The sequence below is a fragment of the Aotus nancymaae genome, unplaced genomic scaffold (assembly GCF_030222135.1).
Source record: "Aotus nancymaae isolate 86718 unplaced genomic scaffold, 86718_ANA_hifiasm-v0.15.2.pri h1tg000009l, whole genome shotgun sequence".
Lineage (NCBI taxonomy): Eukaryota > Metazoa > Chordata > Mammalia > Primates > Aotidae > Aotus > Aotus nancymaae.
This window is the reverse complement of record NW_026988420.1, coordinates 23,729,790-23,754,739: the sequence shown is the minus strand read 5'-3', so window position 1 is coordinate 23,754,739 and position 24,950 is coordinate 23,729,790. Positions and strand designations below refer to the sequence as shown.

The following is a 24,950-nucleotide window of genomic DNA, read 5'->3' as shown; positions in this document are numbered from 1 at the left end:
TCTTTCTTGCATTCTTTAGGTGTTGACTATTTCAAGGCTTTGCAAATATCCAGGTACAAAATCAATCATATTTCGCAGAGTTCAATCTCCTAACAAAAGACATGCATTGCAGTTACTGTGATATAATTTTTTCAAGAACCCATATTGGTTTCTTGTAATTACTACTTCCTTTTCTCTTTAATAATTCATTTTTGATGTTGTCTGTCAATTACATAAGTTGTGCCAGTCTGAAGTTGGAAGAATCTACTGTCTTCTCTTCCTAGAAAATAGAAGTTCCGTTCATCCACTGCCGCTACTTTGTCCAGTTGACTAAGGTACCTCAAGTTCCATGATGCTTTAGACAGCCATTTGGTAATCTCATCTGGAAATGTTTTTTTACACAATGAGAAGGTTTGTTTGAAATAATAAACTATTATTTCATAACTATATTTCTAGCTATTTTAAATCTTAGAGGTATGCATATCTCAAGATTATAAGCATTCAGCCATTGTTTTCAGTTATTCTTGTCACTTTATTTATTTTTATTTTTATTATTTGGAGATGCAGTCTCACTTCATTGCCCAGGCTGGAATGCAGTGGCACAGTCTTGGCTCACTGCAACGTCTGCCTCCCCGGTTCAAGCGATTCTTATGCCTCAGCCACCTGAGTAGCTAGGATTACAGGTGTGCGCCACCATGCTTGGCTAACTCTACTGAATTTTTAGTAGAGATGGTGTTTCATGATGTTGGCCAGGGTTGTCTTGAACTCCTGACCTCAAGGGATCTGCCTGCCTCAGCCTGCCAAAGTGCTGGGACTATAAATAAACACCTGACACTGAGTAATTTATAAAGAAAACAGATTTAATTGGCTTGCAGTTCTGCAAGCTTTACAGGAAGCATGGCAGCATCAGCTTCTGGGGAAGCCTCGGGAAACTTATGATCATGGTGGAAGGTGTAGGGGAAGCATGTACGTCTCACATGGTCAGAGCAGGAATAAGACGGGAGGGAGGTGCAACACACTTTTAAACAGCCAGATTGCCTGAGAACTCTTATCACGAGAACAGCACCAAAGGGGAAATCCGACCCCATGATCCGGTCACCTCCCACCAGGCCTCACCTCTAACATTGGGAATTACAGTTTGACTTGAGATTTGGGTGGGAACTCAAATCGAAACCAAATCAACCAGACACATTTTTTTCTTTACATATTTAACAGTCCAAAATAATGTATAATTGATTTATTGATCTAACTAAATATACTAACATTTGTGGAAAATTAGAGGCTTTTTTATGGTGGAACTTAACATTGCTTTTACTGCTGATAGGTTGGGTACACTACCGAACTTTGTACATTTTTATTTACGTTCTCATTAGATGATTCTGGGGAAATGCTTCCTGGTAGCAACTATTCCAGTACTGTATGTTTCAGTCTTAGGATGTTACAGGGATTTGGATTTTGTTGGGTGAATTTAGACCTTGAGTTCGTATTGGTAGACTGTACCATTGTCTCATAAATTTTCTTTGAATACTTTGTCTCCTTGATTCAGCAATAATTTATTCATTTTTTGACAAATATTTATTGAACACCTTTTGCATGCTAGGTATTGCTGCAGACTCTGAGTTTAATGCAATGAGCCTGTCTCTTAGTCCTTACTTGTCTTCTATTTTCACTGGGGATGGTAACAGTATATGTATAAACAATAATGTAATATCAGATAGTAGTGAATGCTCTGAAGGAAGTAGTAGGATGGATGTGTTTGTGTGTGCAATTAGTGTGGTTAGGAAGGACTTTCTGAAGAGGTAAGAGTTGAGCAGAAGCCTGAGTGACTTTAGTTAAAGGTGTGAATATCGAGGGAGCATGTTATAGACAGAAGAGACCACAAACACCAAGGCCTTGAGGGAGAAGTGAGTTTGGCTATGTGAGGCCAGTGGCTGTGGCAGAGTGAACGAGGGAGATGGTGGGAGATGGTGTAAAGCAGCCACGAGGGCCTTGATCATGCATGACCTTGAAGCCATAATGTGAGAATCATGGATTTTATTCTAAAAAAGCTGTTAGTGAGTTATAAATAAAGGGGTGAAATGATCCGAACGATGCCATAGAAGCGTTACGCTGGCAGCTATGTGGAGAAACAGATATTAGGGAGAGGTGAGAATATAATTAAACCCAGTGGCTGGTTAACATGCTATTTCAATGATCTCATTATTAATGTGTGAATTCGTGGTAGCTTAACAGCCTTGGCAGCAGTGTCACTGGTGAGAAGTAGATTCTGGTGAGAAGATGATTTTGAAAGTAGAGAAGTAGAATTTCTGACAGATTGGATTTGGTGTATAAGAGGAATCATGAATAACTCCACGGTTCTTAGGCTATACAACTAAAAAGATAAGAGATGACGGAAAGTCCTGCAAGATGAGCAGATTATGGAAGGGAAGATAACTAAGTGTCTGTTGACCTCTAAGTGGACATATGAAGTATGCATTTGGGGGTATAAGCTGGGAGTTCAGGAATGTAGGTATAAATTTGGAAGCCAGTAGCATACAGGTCACATACAAAGCTATGGGAGTGGATGAGATCAGTGAGGGAGTGAATTAGAAATGTAACACAAAAGTCAGTAAAAAGCAAGGTGAAATATGCAAACCTTATTGTTTTTCTGTCTTCTCCCTGGAGAGGGGCACATCATCAGCAAGGTTTTGTTTGTTTTTGCTGCTGGTTACCACCTCTCAAAGGACAGTTGCAATCCCTTATCTAGGGAATTGTACAAGGTGATTTTATAATATGACACTATTGCAGTTTGTTTCAAAAACTAACCATGAATTGGGGTGAGAGGGATATTTGGCATTTGTAGGGTATATAATTCATCAAGGACGTTTAGAAAGAAGGTAGTGTTCATGAGAATATGTGTCTGTGCAGTGAAAGAAAACAAAACTGCTTTTGCCTCCAGACCTTGCTCACATATGGAAGAAGATGGAATAATCTCTAATACATCATGATAATAAATATATAGTTCCTATATTATGAACTAAGATAAAGTTAAAATTCCAGAAGTGTGCAGGCATATTCCTTGATAAAATAACTCTCATTTAATCAAGGGATTGAGTTCATTTAGTTCAAATCTCCATCAAAATAGCAATATCAAATCCTGCCATTACAGAGAAAAATCACTCATATACTACCAATTGTGTTCTCTGTAGAGTAGGAGGATAAGTGGAATTGAGCTCTGAATGAATTCTCTTATGAGCTTTTGTTACTCTCATTCCCTTGAAATTAGTAGAATGTCAGCTATATTAAATAACTCTGCAACTCTTTAATTTATTAGAACTAATAAAAACACAGCATGATCAGAATAATATGCTGTTTCCTTGAGCTGCTAATACTGGTGAGTTTCTCAAAAAGTTTGAAATTTCAACTGACTTATATTGATCTCTCCTTTTTTTTAATAGATGGCAAAGGGCACAAAATTTTGCTTGTGTTTTGCATCACATGCATGTAAAATTTGTGAAAGAATTTGATATTAAAAAACATCTCAAGTTATATTCAGCACAGTCTGTTCTTAACACAACAGCCAATGACTTCAGTCAGATAATGATCTGTTTCTGCCTGTAACCCTACAATGGCTTCCCATCTCAGAAGAAAGCCCAAAATTCTTGTAGTAGTCTACAAGGCTTTACATAATTTGTCTCTGCCTTGGTATTTCTTACCTCATCTTCTACCATTCCCCCTGGCTAAAGCAACTTTAATCATATGGCTTCTATACTGTTTCCTAAACATACCAATCACATTCTTGAGAGTTTTTCACTTGTACCTTGCTTTCTCCAGTTATTCAAATGGCTTGCTCTCTCATTTCTTTCTGGTCTTTTTTTTGTATGTCCTTTGTGGAAGTCTTCTCTAAGTACCCTCTTTGAAATTGCATAATCAGTTGCTCAAAATACTTCTTTTCCTCTTGTATTAGTCAGGGTTCTCTAGAGGCACAGGACCAATAGAATAGGTGTATATATGAAAGAGAGTTTATTAAGGAGTTTCAACTCACAGGATTACATGGTCTCCTCTACTCTCTCTTCTTTTCATACCTTCCTCTTTCTCAATGATTTTATGAAACACATATAATTATTTTTTAAATAACTCTTTTTGAGCAATTTTTACCTTCCAGACTTTCTGTACTTTGGCTTTCAAGTAGACACAATTGATTGCCGTAAAAAGTAGCAAAGGGGATGTCATATAGGGGTTGACATAAAGGTAGATACTAGCTCATGAGCATTTCAGTGTGATCAGTTGTTGTGACTTCCAGATCTCATATTGAGACACGGTGCTGAATTATTTCTTGTCTTTTCAACAGAATGGGTTTTAAGAGTATAATCTACATTACTAAAAAAGTAATTAGAATAAGCTCTCTTCTGATATTAGTTCCACATGTTGGGGCTAGAAATATGAGCCTTTAAAAACTTCCTACTTCTAACTCTCTGACTAGGTATCCTGGCATTTCTTGGAATCCCCTGAAATTAAAATCAACAAGTTGTGTACAATAACAGCTGAATAGTTGTTATAGATGTGTGTTCAAGGACCCCCTCGAAAAAATACTGCAAGTTCATGTAACTATCTGAGATATTATAAAACATGAGGTCAGCCTTCTGTTTGTAAATCATATCATGCTATAGGATACCTAGAGAAGATTAAAATCTTACTCTACACTCGTTTAGTCTGATTAATTTTTAAAATATGGTATCTGTGACTTGTAATACTCAAAAGATGATGATTTGGGTAAAGGGAGTGGGGAGAGAGGTCAGTTTTGGGGTTTCAGGTTAATGGCATAATATTGCATCCAATGAGCCACTATAGAGCAGAAAAGTAATTACATAGCAGTTGTATTATATGACTTTTGTTTAGTGATTTAAATTTCACAAAGTATGTTTATATACATGTATATGATACATTCCTTATAATAGCTCCTCAGGGTTGCGAGAACAGAAGCTCGTATAAAATAGATTACTTAACCAAGTCCTCCTCCCTATGCCATAAGCAAAAGAGAAAGATTCAACTTGAGATGTTCTAAACTTACATTTCCATATTTCATTTTGTTTCTACCACATTGTTTTGTTTTAGGGCACAGAGTTCTTGATATATTGGCAAAGAATTAGATGCACACAGGAGGTGGGAAAAAAGGTAAATGAATGCAAAGGGAAAGGGTATTAAAAATAGACTTTAACGTACATTGTGTTTTTGTTTAGGATCAGTCTCCTCTCTGCTTTTCTTGGCAGAAACCAAATACTTAACTATCTTCTGTCTTCAGAAATACAAGATCCAAATGGGAAAGGAATCCCCTGTCCATCCTTAAAGAGCCCAGTGAATACATACACTTCTAGAATGTCACCTACCTCGTTTGGCTCATTATTCTTGTGGCCTGACCACCAACTTCACTTGAGTAGGCCTTTCTTTTTCATTTTTTCTTTTCCTGTCCCCAGTTTAACAGGGAAACTGTCACTTTGAGGCACTTGAAAATTTCTCTGGGATACTCAGAATCAACTTTTAAACGTTTTATTTAACTTCATTCACATTATGGCTCCTGGTACAAAGGGTGGTAGTGTTTTGGCCCCATATGTATTTGGTTAATTATAGTCTTTGTCTGAGTTGATTTTTCTTTCCTATTTTGCTTTTCTTATATTTTTATTTTGTATTAAATTATATGCTTCATTAAACATCCTTATCTTCCATACCAGACTTGGCTCTTTCCACAGGATAAATGTGTTTGTTTTTTTCCTTTAACACTGAGTCACGTTTCCTATCCTGCAAGTCAGCTATTCATTATTGCTGCTATTTTTCTTTCTTATCCAAGGATGCCAATTTTATATCCAAGTTTGGATATTACGTTCATTTAGAAGAGCGGATACCAAGTAGTCAAAGTGTTTTTTTTTCGTTTAGTGAAATGCTAGTACTAACTTGTATACCACCAGCATCACCACTACCAAATCATTTGACTTACTATATTTGTCCAAATTCCTTCTGCCAGCAAAAATCTAGGAATTGTTAAAATTGTCATCTGTTAGGAAATTCCTTTTTTTGTGTTTGTACTATCCCACTTACAGTACGTTGACTTACATTTGTTCATTAAATAATCAAGATTAGTAATAATAAATTTTAATTTGTTTAAGGGTTCTCGTAGTTTGCAGCTTTATGCTGAAACTATCATTAGATCAGTTTTGATTCTGTCAATATTTTGTTTCTTGTTGTAACATTATGTGTCTCCTTCTTATAGTAAGCTATGTGGCATTACTGAAGTTTTATGTTGTGGACAAGTGGAGTCTTTCTACACTATTTTATCAATGTTTCCTTCTTAAGTAGCTCCCCTTGGAATCACTAGCCTTAGTAAAGCGCCTAAATCATTCTGATCAGTTGAAAGCTAGTACGTTCTGAAAAGATTTAAGGTTTCAGCAGCTTTATATTGTTCTAAGTTTCCTTGACACTGTATTTGTTTTTCCTAAGTTCTGACCCAAAATTTCCAAAAACCTTTTATATTTTTAATGTAATTAAGAGAAAACTAGTTCATTTAGCTTCATGACAGTCTTTGTCTTTACTGCTCAATTTTCCTATTCTCATTCTATCACTTTATGTTCTTTTATGAGGGCTTTCTTTTATTTTCTTTTTTTCCTGGGAGGGAATGTCTGCTGTGGTCTTAGCTCCTTACTTCCTACTGAATTCTTATTACCACTTCCTTTGGAATTATCTATGATTTTGACTGCTGGCCTCACTAATGATCTCTCTTAGCAGTTAGAGACCACTTTTTCCTCAACCTTGTACTTCCTAAAATCCAGGTTTCTGCCAATTTTTTTTTTTATGCCCATGAGTCTTAATTAGTTATGTCCATTACCTGAATGCCACCTCGTGTCTCATCTTCAGAAGGCTTTCCTTTGTCTTCCCATGTTTTAGTATCTATATAATTCTCCCATTCTGCTTAAATTGCAGATCACAGACCTGGCCCCTCTGATATCCTTAGACTTTATTACTGAAGGGCAGAGGAGTTGCCTGAAAAAAATGTATCACAGTGATTTTATCTGAATGCTCCCAAAATGTACCTACCAAATCAATGGCTTGAATTAAAGCATAACCCAAACACCAAACAAATTATTGAAAGGCCACCAATTTATTTTTAGAAGTCCTGAATGAATTTTACTTGTCCTAATGTGGAAACAAAGAATAAAAACTGCATACAGTCAATACTAAGAAATACAGCAAGGTGTTGTTCTTAATGGGTTTATGTTTGGAATATAGAGAAATACTTTTGTCATTAATATTCTGGGATCAGAAGAAAACAAAAATTTGTAAAATTGTATAGATTAAATTAAAGGCAAGGAATTAGTCATTTAAGAGTATTTTGGGCAGAGTTATTATTTGAAATATGAGCCAGTTAGCAAATATAGTAGACAAAGATTCTCTTATTTATTGTTATTGAATAAACAAATCTGCAAAATATAGGGCTTTTCCTGTGTCACACTATCTGTATCTCTACTCCTGACCCTGCCTCCCCAAAAGACCAGCCAAAACTTGAATGTCTACTGGTGAGGTCCACATTTAAAGGTAGATATAAAATGGTTAGCTGGCTGGAATCGCATTCACGGATCTGACCGTTGTTTTTTTTGTTTGGATCCTACCTTCCTAGCTCCAGCTTTCCCTTTACTCTGTGACTAACTGACCTTTACCTGGTCCACTGATCAATCTTGAACATGTAGTTAATTAACCAGTTGCAAGTTCAGAGGATTTAGTCAAGTCACTCTAGAATGTAAGTATCACGTTTATAGTATTTTAATGAATTCTCATAATCCCTCTTTTGTTAAATAAAATTCTGGAAGTCCGGCAGGGATTGCCATGCTTATAATGTATTTGTTAAATGTTAATGAAATGGCAATGGAAAGCCAAACTTAAAGTAGAATAAAATAGGATTATTAATGTTAGAACAATATTGTTGAGAAAAATGTTATCTTACAGATGCTGATGCTATGCCAGTTCATCATACCATATGTATTTTTGTATTTGCCATTTGTTATTTACTGTGTTTCAGGACCTGTGCTTCATGTTTTGAATACACTATTTTCACATAGCAGCTAGTGACTCTTTTTATAAAATTAAATGAGATTTATGTCATTCGCAAGCTTAAAATACTCTAATGGTTTCTGAAACTTATTTTGTGTTATCTTAATATAGCCCCTTCAGCTTTATTTTGATTAGTGATAGCATGGTATGTCTTTTTCTATCCTTTTCCTTTTAACCTACAGTTTTTATAGGCAGTATATTGAATTTTGCTTTTTAATCCAATCTGACCATTTCTGCCTTTTAATTGGAATGTTTAGACCATTTTAATTTAATGTGGTTATTGATATAGCAGGGTTTAAATCTAACATCTTACTATTTAATTTCTATTTATCTCATCTATTCTTTGCTACTCTTTTTCTACCTTCTTTTCGATTATTTTTAATGAGTCTATGTTATCCTCTTTTGACTTACTAACTCTTATTTGTTTTGCTGTATTAGTGATGCTTTAGGACTTGGAGTATTTATTTTTGAAAGAAATATTAAGTCTTTTTTATTAAAAAAAGTCTTTTACATCTACTCATCTATATGCTATTTCCAGTATTATTCACATCATTGTATAAATCTAGACTTCTATCTGAAATCACTTTCCTTCTTCCTGAAGAAATACCTTTAACATTTCTTTTAGTACCAGTGAATTCTTTCAGTTTTTTTCTTTGACACTTCTAATGGTTTCTAGTTTCATGATAATTTCTAAGATAATGTAGTCTCCCTTTCTTTAATCCCTTCTCCTTTTCCACAGTTTCAGCTATATACATTTTCTTGTTCTCATTTTAGGTTTTTTCTTGTTGTTTTGTCTTGGGCCCAAATGCCACTTCCTTATGGAAGTTTTCATTATAATGATGCTGTCCCCATCATTCTCTATCTGTTACCCTATTTTCTATTTATTTATAGCATATATTTCTGTATCTCTTTTTCTCCCCTTCTCTCTCTGCTTATTTGTGACATATTCCATGTGAACCAGGTTCTTCTTGGATTTTTTTTTTTCCATATGAATCTTCAAGGCCTGAATCAGTGTTCAACACATAAATAATAGTTTAATAAATATTTGATATGCAAATGAATGAGTAAAGTTAAGTCTCATTTTCACATAACTCTAGAAATAGACATTACCATTACATAGATGAGACAACTTTTTAACCTGTTTACTCAACCGGTAACTACAGCTCAGCTATGAACCATGGTTTTTTGACACTGAGGGCATACTTCATTTCTTATGGTGGCAAATACTCTTGTATTTCTATTTGCTGTAGGTGCCTACTGTACTTAAAGTTGCTTTTACAGTAGTTTCTCTATGTTTCAGTGCTTCAGCAATTTATTTTTAATAACTGCAGATTAACTTCAAGGTAAAAATTACCTAGAATGTTTAAGCAGGAACTTGAATTGATGGCTAATTCAAGGTAAGTTTTTGGAAATTTTCTTAGTTTCTGCTTTTTCTAGTTTGAGATTTAAAATCTAAAATCCCCACTGCCCCACCAAATTCCTGCTAAAAAGTGGGGGCATTTTAGTTCATCATAGAATTGTGGATTGTTTTTATTTGTTTGATGATAAGTTTTGTTTCTTTTTTTTGGTATGGGAACATGATGCTTTCTAGTTAGACCATCTATGTAGTATTGAAATTTTATGGCACAATCTGCTTAATTTCTTTCATTTGGAAAAACAAAACAAAACATCATTATAGTCACATACTAATTACTAGCCATGCATCATTCATTTGAAATACAGCCCAAAGCGTTTTGTAGTTATAAGCAAAAAGGTCTCTTATGATTCATCACTTTGTAAACAACATTGTTTTAAGGTTGCTTTTAGATCTTTCATCTAGTGCCTAGGAATCATTTTTCTGTACTCTTCAAATCTCATTATGAGGTTTGAGATTTGCTTCACCTATACTCTTGTAAGACTATGTTGGAAACATAATGGAAAAGGGGAGGCTGGACTTATGGAACTAAATTACTGAAGAGTTAGGCAATTTTGTTGCAGTTGTGGCTTAAGGTGTAATTATTGTAGATATATTCTGGTTCATTTGCACTTTTATGTCATGCTCTTGAAGGTACTATTGTTTCTGAAAGGGTTCATAAAGTTCAGTGTTAATAAAATTGAGTATATTCTGTATTTTCCTAGTTAAGTGTGCTGTCTTCGTTGATACAAACGTGAAAACTTGATGAAAATAGGTTATATACATCATATTTACATAGCCTCGAAGCAGCTCCTCATAAATTACTTCTTAATTATAAAGGAAAGAAATCGTAATTTAACATTGGAAAAACTTGTGGAGAGCATCTTATACATACATACGCACATACATACATACAGCACCTTATACACACATACGTAAATACATATGTACATATGTATATATGTAGAGAGGAAGAGAGAGAGAGGATATGATAAGTGGAGCAGTATATGGACAGCAGGTTTAATCTGGGTACGGGATGGGTTTTTTGTATTTTAAAAACTGAAATTATAGTAAAAAGTTGTAAAAAATTATCTTGACATCAACATTAGAAAACTTAAAATGCTTAGGAATACATTTAACAAAACATATATAAACTGCTAACAGTGATAAAATTGGACAAAATATGCAGGTCAGCTGTTTTCAAACAGTGGACAACCGGTAGAGAAAAGCTGCAGTTCTTCAGCAAACAGAAACTTAATTTGGCCTGGTGACAGTTTTCCTGTGAAATCAGAGATTTGAGTTCTAGCAGAGAATATGGTTCTCTGAGCTGAGGGAGGCAAAGATCAGAATTTAAGGCAGTGAAACAGCTGGTATTTACAGGGCAGAGCACTAATGGGGAAGGAAATGTGCAGAAAGGAACTCCAGTAGTGCATGTGAGTATCTCCCTTGAGTCTGTGCCTGGGAGCTGGAGTGTTCATACACTGAGCAAGACTAGCCAGAAAGCAGCTTCTACAGGATGAGAGTGGAACAGAGATACTAAGATTCAGCTTTACTGGGAGGCTTTGGACTTATGGCTCTGCCAAGGTACAGAGATCATCTTAATACTTCATTAACATATTTGGCATTCAATCAAACAAGGAAAAGCTTGTGCTTTAGGAAGTAGGGCCACACTCTAAAGAAAGACCTGCTCTAGACCTACCCTAATAAAACCTACAGCAAGTTTTGATGAACTTCCCGGGGAAGACAATTTGGACATAGAGTTTCACTAAGTTAGAGGGGCTAGGAAAACAAATCGTACTTTCCACAGAGCTACATTAACAAAGTTTATACTGAAGCCTATACAATTTAAGATGATCACCCAGTGATTGATTTGACTGCGAAAATAAGAACAAATAGGCCAGGCACAGTGGCTCATGCTTGTAATCCTAGCGCTTTGGGAGGCCAATGTGGGTGGATCATGAGATCAGGAGATTGAGACCATCCTGGTCAATATGGTGAAACCCATCTCTACTAAAAATAAGAAAATTAGCTGGGCCTGGTGGCGCGTGCCTCTAATCCCAGCTACTCGGAAGGCTGAGGCAGGAGAATTGCTTGAACCAGGGATTGACAGATGAAATATCTGTCAGAGGTTGCAGTGAGCTGAGATTGTGCCACTGCACTCCAGCCTGGCAACAGAACAAGATTCCGTCTCAATAATAATAATAACAACTAATGGTTTTCCATGGGATATTACAGAACTGAGATTGGTTACATATAAGTACAGTATTCAATATTGAATGCAATATTGAATTAAAAATGAAAAAATAATAAAATGGAATGTATGGTCAAGAGAAAAAAGTCCAAAATGGTTCAGGTTTTGGATTTTACTTGCAAAGACAAAATATGGATATTATAAATATTTTCAAAGAACTAAAGCAAATGATCCTTAAAAAAATTAAAGAAAAACATGGTCATAATTAAGGAATATTTGCAAGGAAATGAAAACTAAAAAATTGCTATATAGAAATTTTTGAAAAGTTTAATAGCTAAGTTAAAAATTTTAGTGTGTGAGTTGGTGATAGTATATTGGAGATAGCAGAAGAGTGAGTTAAATTTGTAGGCAATTTTATAGTGGTTATTTTCTCTTAGCTATGTAGAAATGAAGACTGAATAAAATAATAAACAACAGGTATTATTTGGTAGATATCATTCAGTCTAAAATACCTGTAATTGGAGTCCCAAAAGGAGAAGAGAATGAGATTGTGGCTGACAAAATATTTAACGGAATAATGGCCAAAAAAATCTCTTTCAGTGAAAAACATAAACTTAGGGTTTAAGAAGCTCAGCAGATCCCAACCAGGATAAATATAAAGAGAAAAAGATATCATGGCACAGCCTAGTAAAACTGCTGAAAACCAAAGAAAAAGAGAAAATCATAAAAGTAACTTGAGGGGAGGAAAAAGATGAAAGGCACTGTACACATAGGAAAACAAAGATAAATGATTTTTCTGGCTTCACAGAAGTAATAGCAGAACTCAACAGAAAAGTGTTTAAAATGCAAGAAGCTCAACAGAAAGGTGTTAAAAAAAAAATACCCTGTAAACTCTAAGTTGTCTAGCTAATGGATACTTTTAAAAAAAATAAGGTGAGCCAGGTGCAGTGACTCACGCCTGTAATCCCAGCACTTTGGGAGGCCAAGGCGGGCGAATCACAGGTCAGGAGTTCGAGACCAGCCCAGCTGACATAGTGAAACCCCGTCCCTACTAAAAATACAAAAAATTAGCTCAGTGTGGTGGTGCATGCCTGTAATCCCAGCTACTCAGGAGGCTATTCAAGAGAATCACTTGAACCTGGGAGGCAGAGGTTGCAATAAGCTAAGATTGCGCCATTGCACACCAGCCTGGGTGACAGAGCAAGACTCTGTCTCAAAAAAAAAATAATGTGAGATGAAGACATTTTTAGTATTATAAAAGCTGAGAGAGTTTGTTACCATTGTACCTACCCTACAAGAAACCCTAAAGGTTGTCCCTCAGGTTGTCCTTCAGGCAAAAGGGAAATATGCCATATGGAAACTCAGATCTTCAAAAAGTAATTCAGAGTACCTGAAATAGTAAATCTTTTTTTTGTATGACTTTTCTTTGAAAGAAAATTCGTAATTAAAAACGTACTGTATAACAGGGTTTATAATGTACATAGTGTAAAATATATGATAGTAATGATGGTATAGAAGAAATAGAATTGTGCAGAAAGAATGAAATATGAAATTTGGAAGGGTGAGGTAGGAAATGAGAAATATGAAGAGGTACAATTTTGACTGAATAGTGACTCTAGTTAGATTGATACATTAAGACATATTAATCCTAGACAAACCAGAGAAAATATAAAAAGAGGTATAGTTAAGCCAGTAGAGGAAATAGAATACTAAAAATTGCTTGACTAACAGATAACAGAAAAAGGATAAAAGAGTTTGTCTTGGTCTATTTGGGCTGCTATAACAAAATACTATAAACTGGATGGATTATAAACAACTGAGATTTATTTCTCACAGTTCTGGAGGCGAGGACTTTCATGATCAGGATGCTGGCAGATTCTACGTCTGATGAGGGACCACTGATTTCTGATTCATATATGTTGCTTTCTGTCTGTGTTCTCACTTGGTGGAGGGACACAACTCTCTGGGCCCTCTTTTATGAGGGTGCTGATTCCATTTGTGAGGATTCAGCCCACATGATCCAGTCACCCCCAAAGACCCCATGTCATAATCCTATCACACTGGTGAGTAGGTTTTCAACATTCATGTTTGGGGGCCCCAAACACTCAAACAATAGCAGTGGGGAAAAGGGCAGAAAGGACACAAGGAAAATAAATAGGAATAAAATAAGCACATGACAAGTATCATGGGTATGGGAATATACCAAGAAGGTATATTCCAAGGCAAACTATATTATAAGAAATAAAGTATCAGTACACAATAACAAAAATAATAATTCACCAGGAAGAGATAATCATCTCAAATATGTATGCCTAACAATTGAGCATCAGAATTTCTGAAGCAAAACCTGGCAGAAATAAATGGAAAAATAGACAAATTCTCAATCATAATGAGACTTTAACACCCCTCTTTGAATAAATTCTAGAAAAAGTCTACCAAAAAAAATCAGTAAATACTTAGAAAATCAAGATACTTCTATCATCCAACTTGTTCTCATATTTATAGAACACTATCTACAACAACTGCAAAGAACACATTATTTTTAAACGCGTATCAAATGTTTACCAAGGTGGACCATATGGGAATATAAAGTAAGGCTCAGTAATTTTCAAAATGTAGATATCTTGCAGGGTATGTTTTCTCTCTACAACAGAATTTAAACAAAAATAATACAACATCTACCACAGTCTAAAAATTACATAACATAATTTAAAATTACTGGTGGGCCAAAGAAGGAATTATTTTGAGCCAAATGAAAATGAAACACTGAAAAAGAAAACCAAATTCTCAAATTACTGATATCAGGAGTCAAAGAAGGGAATTTACTACAGCAAAATTAGAAACTCATATGTGGACATAGATGCAGAAGCTGTCAACGAAATATTTCTCTATCAAATATTGCTGAGCTTAATAAGGAAGTGTGTTATGACCACATGGAATTGATCCCAGGAATGCAAGGTTGGTTTTACATTTCAAAATTAATTAGTTAGCCATATTACCAGATAAAAAAATGCCAGGTAATTATGAGAAAAATCAAAATTATCTAAACAGACACAAAATAAGAAGTATTTGACAGAATTCAATCTTTTTTATGGAAAAACTCTCAGCAAACTAGAAATAGAAGGAAAACTTTTAATTCACTTTGTTAAAACTTCCTCATTTTGATAAAAACCTGAAGTTATACTCAATAGTGAATGATTAGATGTCTTGTTTTTTATGATTGAGAGCCTGGTAAAGATGTCTACTTGCATTACTTCCTTTCAGCATTATTTATAATGTACTAATCTGTGTAACAAGAAAAAATGATTGATCAATACTTTAAAGGAAAGAAAGTATACCATATTATTCTTTTTTTCAGCTGACCCAATTGTCTATGTGAATTCACCAAGGTCATAGAATATGGTCAGTGTACCAAAAATACTTTTTTCTACAAACAGCAAAAATTTAAATGTAATTAAAGTAGTAGTATTTACAATGTCATAAAAAAACTAAAGATAGTTTGGGATACATTTCACTAAATATGTGCAAATCATCCACTGAAAACTATAAGATATTGATGAGAGAAATTAAAGAAGTTATAAAGAAATGGTGATACATATTATGCTTGTATATTCAAAGAGTTGGTATTATTAAAATTTCATGTTTCCCTCACATGACCTATGGATTTCACATATTCCCAATCAAAATCCCAGCAGGTTTTATTATAGAAATTGACAAATGGCGTCTAAAACTCATATGGCATGCAAAGGACATAGAATATAGAAAAACAGTCTTGAAGAAGAACAAACTTGGTGTACATAAACTACTGATTTAACATCAAGACAAAAGTTTTGACTTAAGGATATACAAATAAGCTTTCTAGAAAGTTAGATCCACAAAGATACCATCATTTATGTTCAACAGTGTTCTTTGTATCAAATGGTTTTGTAAAGTCTATACATCTTAGGGACTAAAATGAATCTCAACCACTGCATCACACCACATTGAATAATTAGAGGAATGCTGTATGGACCTAAACATGAAAAGATAAAAGATATCTAGAATAGAACGTAAGTTGGTAAAGGGAATATAAAATCATATAAACTACTTCGTAAAAAACAGTTTGGCAGTTTTTTAGGTTAAGTATACATTTATACTACATTTTCTACTAATTTAATAGAAGTGAAAAGACTTATACAAGAGTATTAATAATAGCCTGTATTAGTTTCTTAGGGCTGCCCCACCAATGTCTACAATCTTGGTGGCTTAAAACAACAGAGATTTATGCTCTTGCATTTCTGGTGTCCAGAAATCAAAGGTTTCTTTCTTCCAGAGGCTCTGAATGATAATCTGGTCCATACCTCTCTGCTACCTTTAGCAAGCTATTCACAATCCTTGGTGTTTCTGGGTAGATGCAGCGCTCCAATCTAGGGCTCACCCTAAATCCAGGATGATTTCATCTTAAGATTCTTAATTTAATTATATATGCTAAAACTGTTTCTAAATATGGTCACATTCTAGGTACCAGAGGTTAGGATTTAGACATACCTTTTGTGGATCTCTGTTCAACTCAACCTACTACATAGCTCCAAACTGGGCAGAGGGGTGGGTGGTGGGGGGGCATGGGGGGAGGAACTCCATCAGCAGGAAAGTGGATAAACAACTTTTGGTATATTCTTGCATGGAAATCCTACCTATTAGTAAAAAGGAACAGAGTACTGAATTATACAACGTGTGTGTAAATCTGAAAGTCATTTTTTTGGGTGAAAAAAGGCAGATATATAAACTTTACCATATAGCTTTATTAATATAAATTTCAAGAACAGGCAAAACTAAGCTATAGTGATAGAAATCAAAACATTGGTTTTCTGTGATGGGATGGGGATTGTCTGGAAGTGGGCATGAATGAATTTAAGACACTGATATGATTCTGGGGTTTATGCCAACTTTTTAATTCAACAGATATGAAACTTATGTGTTAAGACTGTATGCTGGGACTGCCAAATTAAATAGGAAGTCTCTTTTCTCTTTAGCTTTACCATTCATAGATTTACCACTTGATGACCCTGAGTATCTTCAGAACTCATCTGGACCTCCTGTGAAATCCTTAGTGATCTAGAATTGATAAGGATTTATAAAAAAAAGGTGCAGCAGTCTCTGATGTCTATAACCAATTGTTTATTTCTTGATTAAGTTGAGGAATATACATTTTAGCCTTTTAATTTTTTTTTTACAAGTCTTGGCTTTACCTTTCTCCCATGAAATATGTAAAAATTATACCATATGTACTTTGTTTTTGTATAGTTTTCCTAAATAATTTTAGCATAGCAGCTTTGATATGAGTACATTTATTTTAAAAACATTTTTGATATTCTGAGTATTACCTCAGGCATAAGGCACTTGAATAGCTTTTTTTTTTTTGAAGCCTTTCTCCAAGTGAATTGAACTTGTGTTTTTTTTTCTGAGAATTCTGGAGATCATGAACATATTGGTCTGTTAACAGTGAAAGATATTTTTTATATCATTGGAAAAATCAGGTTCAAAAAATTTTCCCTAGTGTCTTAATTCTTTGATCTAAGTATTAGATCACATACTTTCTCAAGGTACTTTCTTTTGTCTTTCATAGAGCTGCATTTGTTTTTTCACATTCTTCTTGCTTATCATACCTCTCCCACAGAGAATGGAAGAATTAGCTAATAGGCGAGTAAGAGTGGAGAGTGTAGTGTGGAGCAGCAGTCCCCAAACTTTTTGGCACTGGTGAACAGTTTTCATTTTTCTGCAGATGGCAGTGGGATGGTTTTGGGATGATTCAAGTGCATTGCATTTATCACGCACTGTGTTTCTATTATGATTACATTATACTATGTAATGAAATAATTATACAATTCACCATAATGTAGGATCAGTGGGAACCCTGAGCTTGTTATCCTGCAACTGAAAGGTAGGAGACAGTGACAGATCATCAGGCATTAGATTCTCATAAGGAGCATGCAACCTAGACCTCTTACGTGTGCAGTTCACATTTGGGTTCTCACTCCTATGATAATCTAATGTCACCACTGATCTCACAGGAGATCAAGCTCAGGTGGTAATGCTAGCCGTGGAGAGCAGCTATGAATATAGATGAAGCTTCACCTGCTTGCTCCAGGCCACCTGCTCACCTCCTACTGTGCAGCTTGTTTCCTAACAGTTACTGCTGTGGGTCTCCTGTTGCAGAGAGAGAACAAAAGTAGATTTGAAAAAGTATTAAAGATTCATCACAGGGCGGGCATGGTGGCTAACACCTGTAATCTCAGCACTTTGGGAGGCCAAGGCAGGCGTATCACCTGAAGTTGGGAGTTTGAGACCACCCTGACCAACATGGAGAAACCCCATCTTTACTAAAAATACCACATTAGCCAGTCGTGGTGACACATGCCAGCTACTCGGGAGGCTGAGGCAGGAGATTCGCTTGAACCTGGGAGGCGGAGGTTGTGGTGAGCCGAGATTGCACCATTGCACTCCAGCCTAGGCAACAAGAGAGAAACTCCCTGTCAAAAAAAAAAACAGCACAATAGGAGGTAGTTGGGTATACTAAGGAGAAAGGTAAGAAATGTTGAGATAGTATAGGTGGCAGGCAGAGCTCATTGCAGGGTCATTTTCTATAGAATGTTACTTGATGACTACTGTGAAGAAATTAAAGTTCATTTTTACTTACAAGAAAACATAGCAGAGGAAGTTTGAGTTCCAGATGGTTTGTAAATTGTGGTTATTAATTTCCACATTGTGATGCTCTGAGTGTTAAGTACAGTTGATTAGCAGCTAGTTAGCTCTAGGCCTGGCTCCTACTAGCCAGTTGACTTGAAAGAGTCATTTCACCTTCCTGAAATGCTTTTCTATTATTCCTTATAATGTGATATCTACAAAGTATATGAACTAATGCTTTTAGAGTATTGTAAATTAAGACTGAGGCCAGTAACTTCCCAATCAGCAGGTTACTGTACTGTTAGAAAGTTAAGTGAACAGTTACTTTCGTAATGACTTTAGGGAAGAATAAAAGATAAGTCTTTCTGAGGTGTGCTGTGTAAGTCTGCATAGTAGGATGGGGGAGTAAAACATCTGACTACCTCTTATTTATAAAATAAAATGTGTAGAGATAACTAGATATGGTATTAAAGTTGGTGTAAAAAATGATTTTTTTCTCATAGAATAATGGATAAAATTAAAATCATATGTGAAAAATAGAACCATAATAAGATTACAAGAGATTACATCTTCCTGGGACCTTTCCAACCTTTTACTCTTTAAGACAGACAGAAAAGAATTCAACGATAAGGGCTACAGGGGCAGTTACTATGACTTCTGTGCCCCTCACAGCACTGAATGGGGCCTACTGAATACTTGTTGGTTCATTGGTTTTCTAAAGGTCTTTTTACGTTGTTCCCTCTCCAACAACGTATATTGCCAACAAACTAAATTTTGAAATAAAATTACCCTTAGGGTTCTGAATGTTGCTTCTTTATTTTTTTATTGTTAATTTTTTTGGGACAGAGTCTCACTCTGTTGCCAGGCTAGAGTACAGTGGCGCGATTTCGGCTCACTGCAACCTTTGCCTCCAGGCTCAAGTGATTCTCCTTCCTCAGCCTCCCACGTAGCTGGGACTACAGGTGCACACCACCACACCCAGCTAATTTTTGTATTTTTAGTAGAACGGGGTTTCACCATGTTGGCAGGATGGTCTCGATCTCCCGGCCTCATGATCTGCCCACCCCAGCCTCCCAGAGTGTTGAGATTACAGGCGTGAGCTACTGAGCCCAGCCAGATATTGCTTCTTGATTTCTACCAGTCACTGCTTTTAGGATCTCTTCATTCTGACATATGACATCTGTGGGTGGGAGGTTACAGGAGTACTGCTCCCTGCTTTTCTTGAAATCAAAGTATTTTTACTTTTTTGGATTGATCTTCAGATTATATCTTATTATTGTCATAGGTTTGGGTTTTGTGAATTTATATTGCTAAGACTTCATAACAATAGATTTAAAGGATAACTGTAAAAATGAAATTTAATTTCTTCTAACGTTCTGATTATTCACTTGCTAACATTTCATGTTTATTGTAACCCTTTCTTTCTTCTTTTTTTAAAAATGACTTTCTGTTGCCATTCAGAATGTTATTTGAGCACCATAGTTCTCCATTTCTTCATTCCACTTAGTCTTAGACAGACAAGTCGGAAGTTTAGTTTTCTTAGCAGGAGAACAGAATGCAAATCCCCAGTGTTGATAGAATGTGAGAAGTGGTGAGGATGAGAAAACAATGTTTGGGGTTTTTACATATACATATATTTCTCCCCCCTTAACCTTTTTATTTGATACCACCTGAAGAAATAAAGTTTGATTCAAATAACGAGAAAAAGGGCCAGGTGTAGTGGCTCAAGCTTATAATTCAAGCACTTTGGGAAGCCAAGGTGGGCGGATCACTTGAGGTAGGGAGTTCGAGACCAGCCTGGCCAGCATGGCAAAACCTTGTCTCTACTAAAAATACAAAAATATTGGCCAGGCGTGGTGGCTCATGGCTGTAATCCCAGCCACTCGAGAGGCTGAGATAGGAGAATCTCATAAACTCGGGAGGTGGAGGTTGTGGTGAGCCAAGATTGTGCCACGGCACTTCAGGCTGGACGACAGAGTGAGACTCTGCCTTAAAAAAAAAAAAAAAAGAAAAAGAAAAGCCTTCTATTATTATCATAGATTCTAAGATTTAGATCTTGGAACATTAACTTTAAATGAGATTTTGTTGTTAAATAAAAAGGGCAATCATTTGGCATAGGGGTTCATCATATGGCTAAATAGTGAACTAAAGACAGGCACCATCTCCAGGTGACCGTTCAGATTCCTTTCCAGCTCAATAATTTTGTTTATTAAAATATATTTATTCAATAATAGTCAAATACTGATTTATCTAAATTTGGAAGAAAGAACAATAGGAAAAGGACATCTAATTTTTAAAAAAGTGTTGTTCAAAGCTTTGTTTTTAGGTTACCTTTCCTGACTTTGCCTTGTCAGGGATTTTCATGAACTTGTAGCACTTTGTTCTGCATTACATCATAGACTTACTCTATCTTTTCAAGGTACCTGTCCCTAGTGCCAGATACACTCATTATTCATACAAATCTAGGTTATATTTTTCTAGGAGAATTAATTACTTTATGCTGGCTACATATGGTTAGCTTGTCAGCAGGAAAGCTTTAACATATTTTGGGGTGGGATAATGTTGGCTTAAGCAGTCTCTTTTTTTCTCCTGTGCATGAAAGTAGTAGTAGATTAATATATGTAAGAATTAATATATTTTGTAATACAAATGTTTTGCATAGAATACTGGAGAGTTTTTTCTCACATTTATTGCAAGTACCTGGCTTCATAATTATGAGTAATGGCACCTACTGAAAACAGAGATGCTATGAGCCCGTTATATACCTTTAGAATGGCCATAACTACAGGTACTACATGTGAGTGCTCTTCTGTACCTCTGACTATTCTAAAGGACATATTAAGTGTAATAGAGAGCACTGCTCATGTTACCAATGTCATATGAATGTCTCCTTTTGCAATAAATTCAGGCAAGTGAACCCATCTGGAGACATATATTTTAGGATGAATGTCTTTGTGATAAGTGACCACTACTTAAAAAGAACAATTCATGCCCAGTAATTATCAGTATTCTAATAGTGCATCTCTTTGTCTCTCTGTAATTTTATATTGCTTAAAGTTAGTCTATAAACTTTTAATAATGTTTTTTCTTTGCTTCTTTTTTGATACTTATTGAACTTACAGTCTTTATTTTTTCTAGACAGTGGAATGTAAAGACATTCCTTAAAGTACCTTCTGAAGTAGACTTCTTACTACCTACATTAGTTGAGCTCTTAGAATCTCAATTGTAGACACATAACCATTTAACTTGGCAAGGGGCTGGGGAGAATGCTAATTATGAATTAGATATTTATATTATTTGAAAGTGGAACTTTTCATTCACTATAAGGCTTTGGTCTATATGAAAACATTGTCCTAGAGGTGTGTACAAAGAACTAATTTTTTATTGCTCAATTTTTGTCAGATGAGTAAGCTGAGTTAAGTCATTAAGGCAGTGTCTATAATATATTAGAATCTAATAAGCCTTTGTCTAGTATATTTTAAGTGATGGTCATTATTATATTATGAGCTGACAGCTTTTTGTGTCCCAAATAGTCATGATTTTCATTATATTGGCATCCTACAGGCTTCATATAGCATTGTTTTTTAGTCTTTCCTTTACAGCCTGTGATTAAGAGAATCAGTCCCTATTTTAACCTGTCACTGCTTTTCTTCTGACCTTGCCTCAGCCTGCTTTTGATATTTACAATAGTTGTTGAAGTTCAACAATTTTACTATTACCACCCCTTCAGTGTGTTTTAAGTCTCAAATCCCTAATGCATTTGGTCAAGGAATCCATATCTAGCTTAATATGTGGTATGTCTTCAGCCTACAGGTAGGTGATTATTTCCTATATGTGTGCTGATATAACAGAGGAGTAAGGATAAAGGCAGGAACTTGCCCATTTGTTCTTTTAGACACCTCCAGTCCCCTACATTCCCAGTAGAGAAACCCAGACAGGGTTAACTTGGCATGTGATGGATTCGTGGGTTTGCGCCGCTCCTGCCTCCTACTACTCCCATGTTTCCTAACTCTGATTCTACTAATTTAGTATGTGTCAGGAGTCATTCTACTTTCCTGTGTTTCTGAAGAAAGTCAATTTAGTACAAATTGGGACCTATTTACTCTCCCTCTATCTAACACATACTGTTAGTCAGCAGGGTTTCTGAGGACAGCAATTGCTATTTGAAGGAAACAAACCCTCTTTAGACCTTTCTGAATATGTTTTAAACATGACCCAGTATTTTGCAGTATTGAACAAAAATTGCTCAAAATAATGACATGAATGCTGTGTAATTTGTTGCCTATATATCCTGTTACCGTTTCAGAATTTAGTTTTAAAAATGCTTACTTTATTGCTTAATTAAACGTTATCATTTAATTAAAGCTTTCTTTTCATCGAGCATCTAAATTGTTAATTTGGGTTTTGAGGGATGACTCTGGATTCCTTACAAAAACAAGCAGGGCTTTTCTCTCTTCCTGCTATCAGTTTTAGGAGACATATTGCTTCTTTGGTACTGTCATACCAATAAATCATCCCAGATTACTTGCAGTCGTACAGTACTAAAGTATCCCATGCATTTTAAAGGAAATCTGCTGTTTTCTTTTCAATCAGATGAGCAATGTGAAGAGACTACGGCCACGGCTCAGTGCTATTCTCTTTAAGCTTCAGTTTGAAGAGCAGGTGAACAACATCAAACCTGACATCATGGCTGTCAGTACTGCCTGCGAAGAGATAAAGAAGAGCAAAAGCTTTAGCAAGTTGCTGGAACTTGTATTGCTAATGGGAAACTACATGAATGCTGGCTCCCGGAATGCTCAAACCTTCGGATTTAACCTTAGCTCTCTCTGTAAAGTGAGTTTGTTTCTTTAAAAACACATATTTGCCTGAACACTTGCTCTTAAATGTCAGCCCTGATTACATTATTTAAATATTTTTATTTTGATGTACTCAATATCAAGAACTTGAACTGAACCATGAACTCAAACCCAGAGTGAACTGAGCTAATTTACTCAACCTCTGAACTAAATCCAAATATTAATTTTCTTCAATCTGCAAATCCAATTCAAGGATTTTATTTAATAACAAAATTATATTGTAAACCTATGCTTTCTCAAACCAATGAAATGGAACATCAAAATATTATTAATACTGACTCATACTTACCCAGTTCAGATACCTGTGTATATATTGAGTATTGCTTAGGATTGCCATTAACATTTTTACCTTTAGCTATTTAATATTTCTCTGCATTGCTTTTGTAAGCAGATTAAAAGGAGAGAAAAATAAAACCCCTTTATTTAAAGGGGGAATTACTATATTGGAAATAAGTGCAACTCAGATATCATTGATTTCGAAGTGTTTCTATTTAAATATAATTTTAGAGGACATGAGAATAGAGTAAGTTTGGAGACTTTTCTTTTCTTCTGTGTCTTTCATAGGTTGAATTTCCTTACAGAAAAGATATTCAATGTTTTATAAAACAGAGCTCTTTCCTGAGAAGTGGGCCACAGTAATAGTACTTTATTGATCTGCTTACAGCAAAATCTTCTCAGTTACACATCACAAGGAAACCTTTTTCTTGTTCTTGACCTCATAACAACCACACTACCTGACTAAGGAATTTGATTATTGCTATTGCCGGTTAGGTAGGGAAGGTGAAAAACAAGTTCAGCTTTACTACAGGTTTACTGCATAGTTATTCTAGTGAGGCTTTGATGAATTTTCTTATACAATTTCCCTGGCTTAAGCCTCTCAGTGCTATTAATGCCTTGTGAGCATTTCCCTTGCTCCATCTCCATCCTTTTATTTTCCTCTCTGTTTTCTTAGATGCCTATATTTGGTGAAGATCCCTAGCATGGCCGAAACAGTTCCTAAAACACATCCTGAAGACTTGGCACATCTGTCTTGGGCTTACTCAGAGTAAAATCCTGTGCCAGATGCTTTGCCAGATTATCTCTTTAATGTATGTGATTAATATTTACCTGGCATACATAAGACTCATATTTTCCACATGTAAACCATTAATTATGAGTAAATGCTTTAATGAAGCCATATACAAAAACTTATGGCAGCACAGTTAAGACAGAGAGCCTAGTTCAGCTATGAGAGGGCAGTTAGATATTCAGAGAGAAACAAGAATTTAAGCTGGATCTTGAAGGATGAGCAGATGTTCTGTGAGAGGAAAAGGCATTCTAAGCAACAGTCAGCAACTTCCATAAGGGTTATAGCATGGCATGTGTGAGTACAGTGAGTGCCCTACTACCTTTGCAAACTAGATGGGAAAGGAGTGGGGCTAATGAGACTGAGATGGTAAATTGATCTGGATTGTAAAGAGCTTTGAATATCCTGCCTAATGATGGAGATTTTATGAAGACACATTCTGTAAGGCAAGTAATATGATCAGATGTTTTGTAGTAAGGTATGTCTATCAGCAGTATAGAAGAAGGTTAAGCTGCACTGTTTAGTATTGGTGCCATTAAAGATATATGGCTACTTAAATTCAAATTAGTTGAAAATTTTTTTTTTTTTAGAAAGAAAGAAAAAAAAGAATGAAGAAGAGGAGGAAAAAGAAAGAGAAAAAGAGAGAGAGAATGGGAGTATTGCTTTCTTGCCCAGGCTAGAATGCAATTTAGTAATGAGTTTTGAAAACCTCTTTTATACCGATAA

The 24,950-nt window shown here is 35.5% G+C and overlaps 1 protein-coding gene across 1 annotated transcript in view; it reads left to right on the top strand.

The window, feature by feature from the left end:
* LOC105727117 (protein diaphanous homolog 3) overlaps nt 1-24,950 on the top strand; it is a 345,513-nt gene that overhangs the window by 109,081 nt on the left and 211,482 nt on the right. Inside the window, exon 16 of the mRNA XM_064373482.1 lies at nt 22,896-23,135. Within this exon, the coding sequence (XP_064229552.1) occupies nt 22,896-23,135 (240 nt within the window). The remainder of the gene's footprint in view (nt 1-22,895; nt 23,136-24,950) is intronic.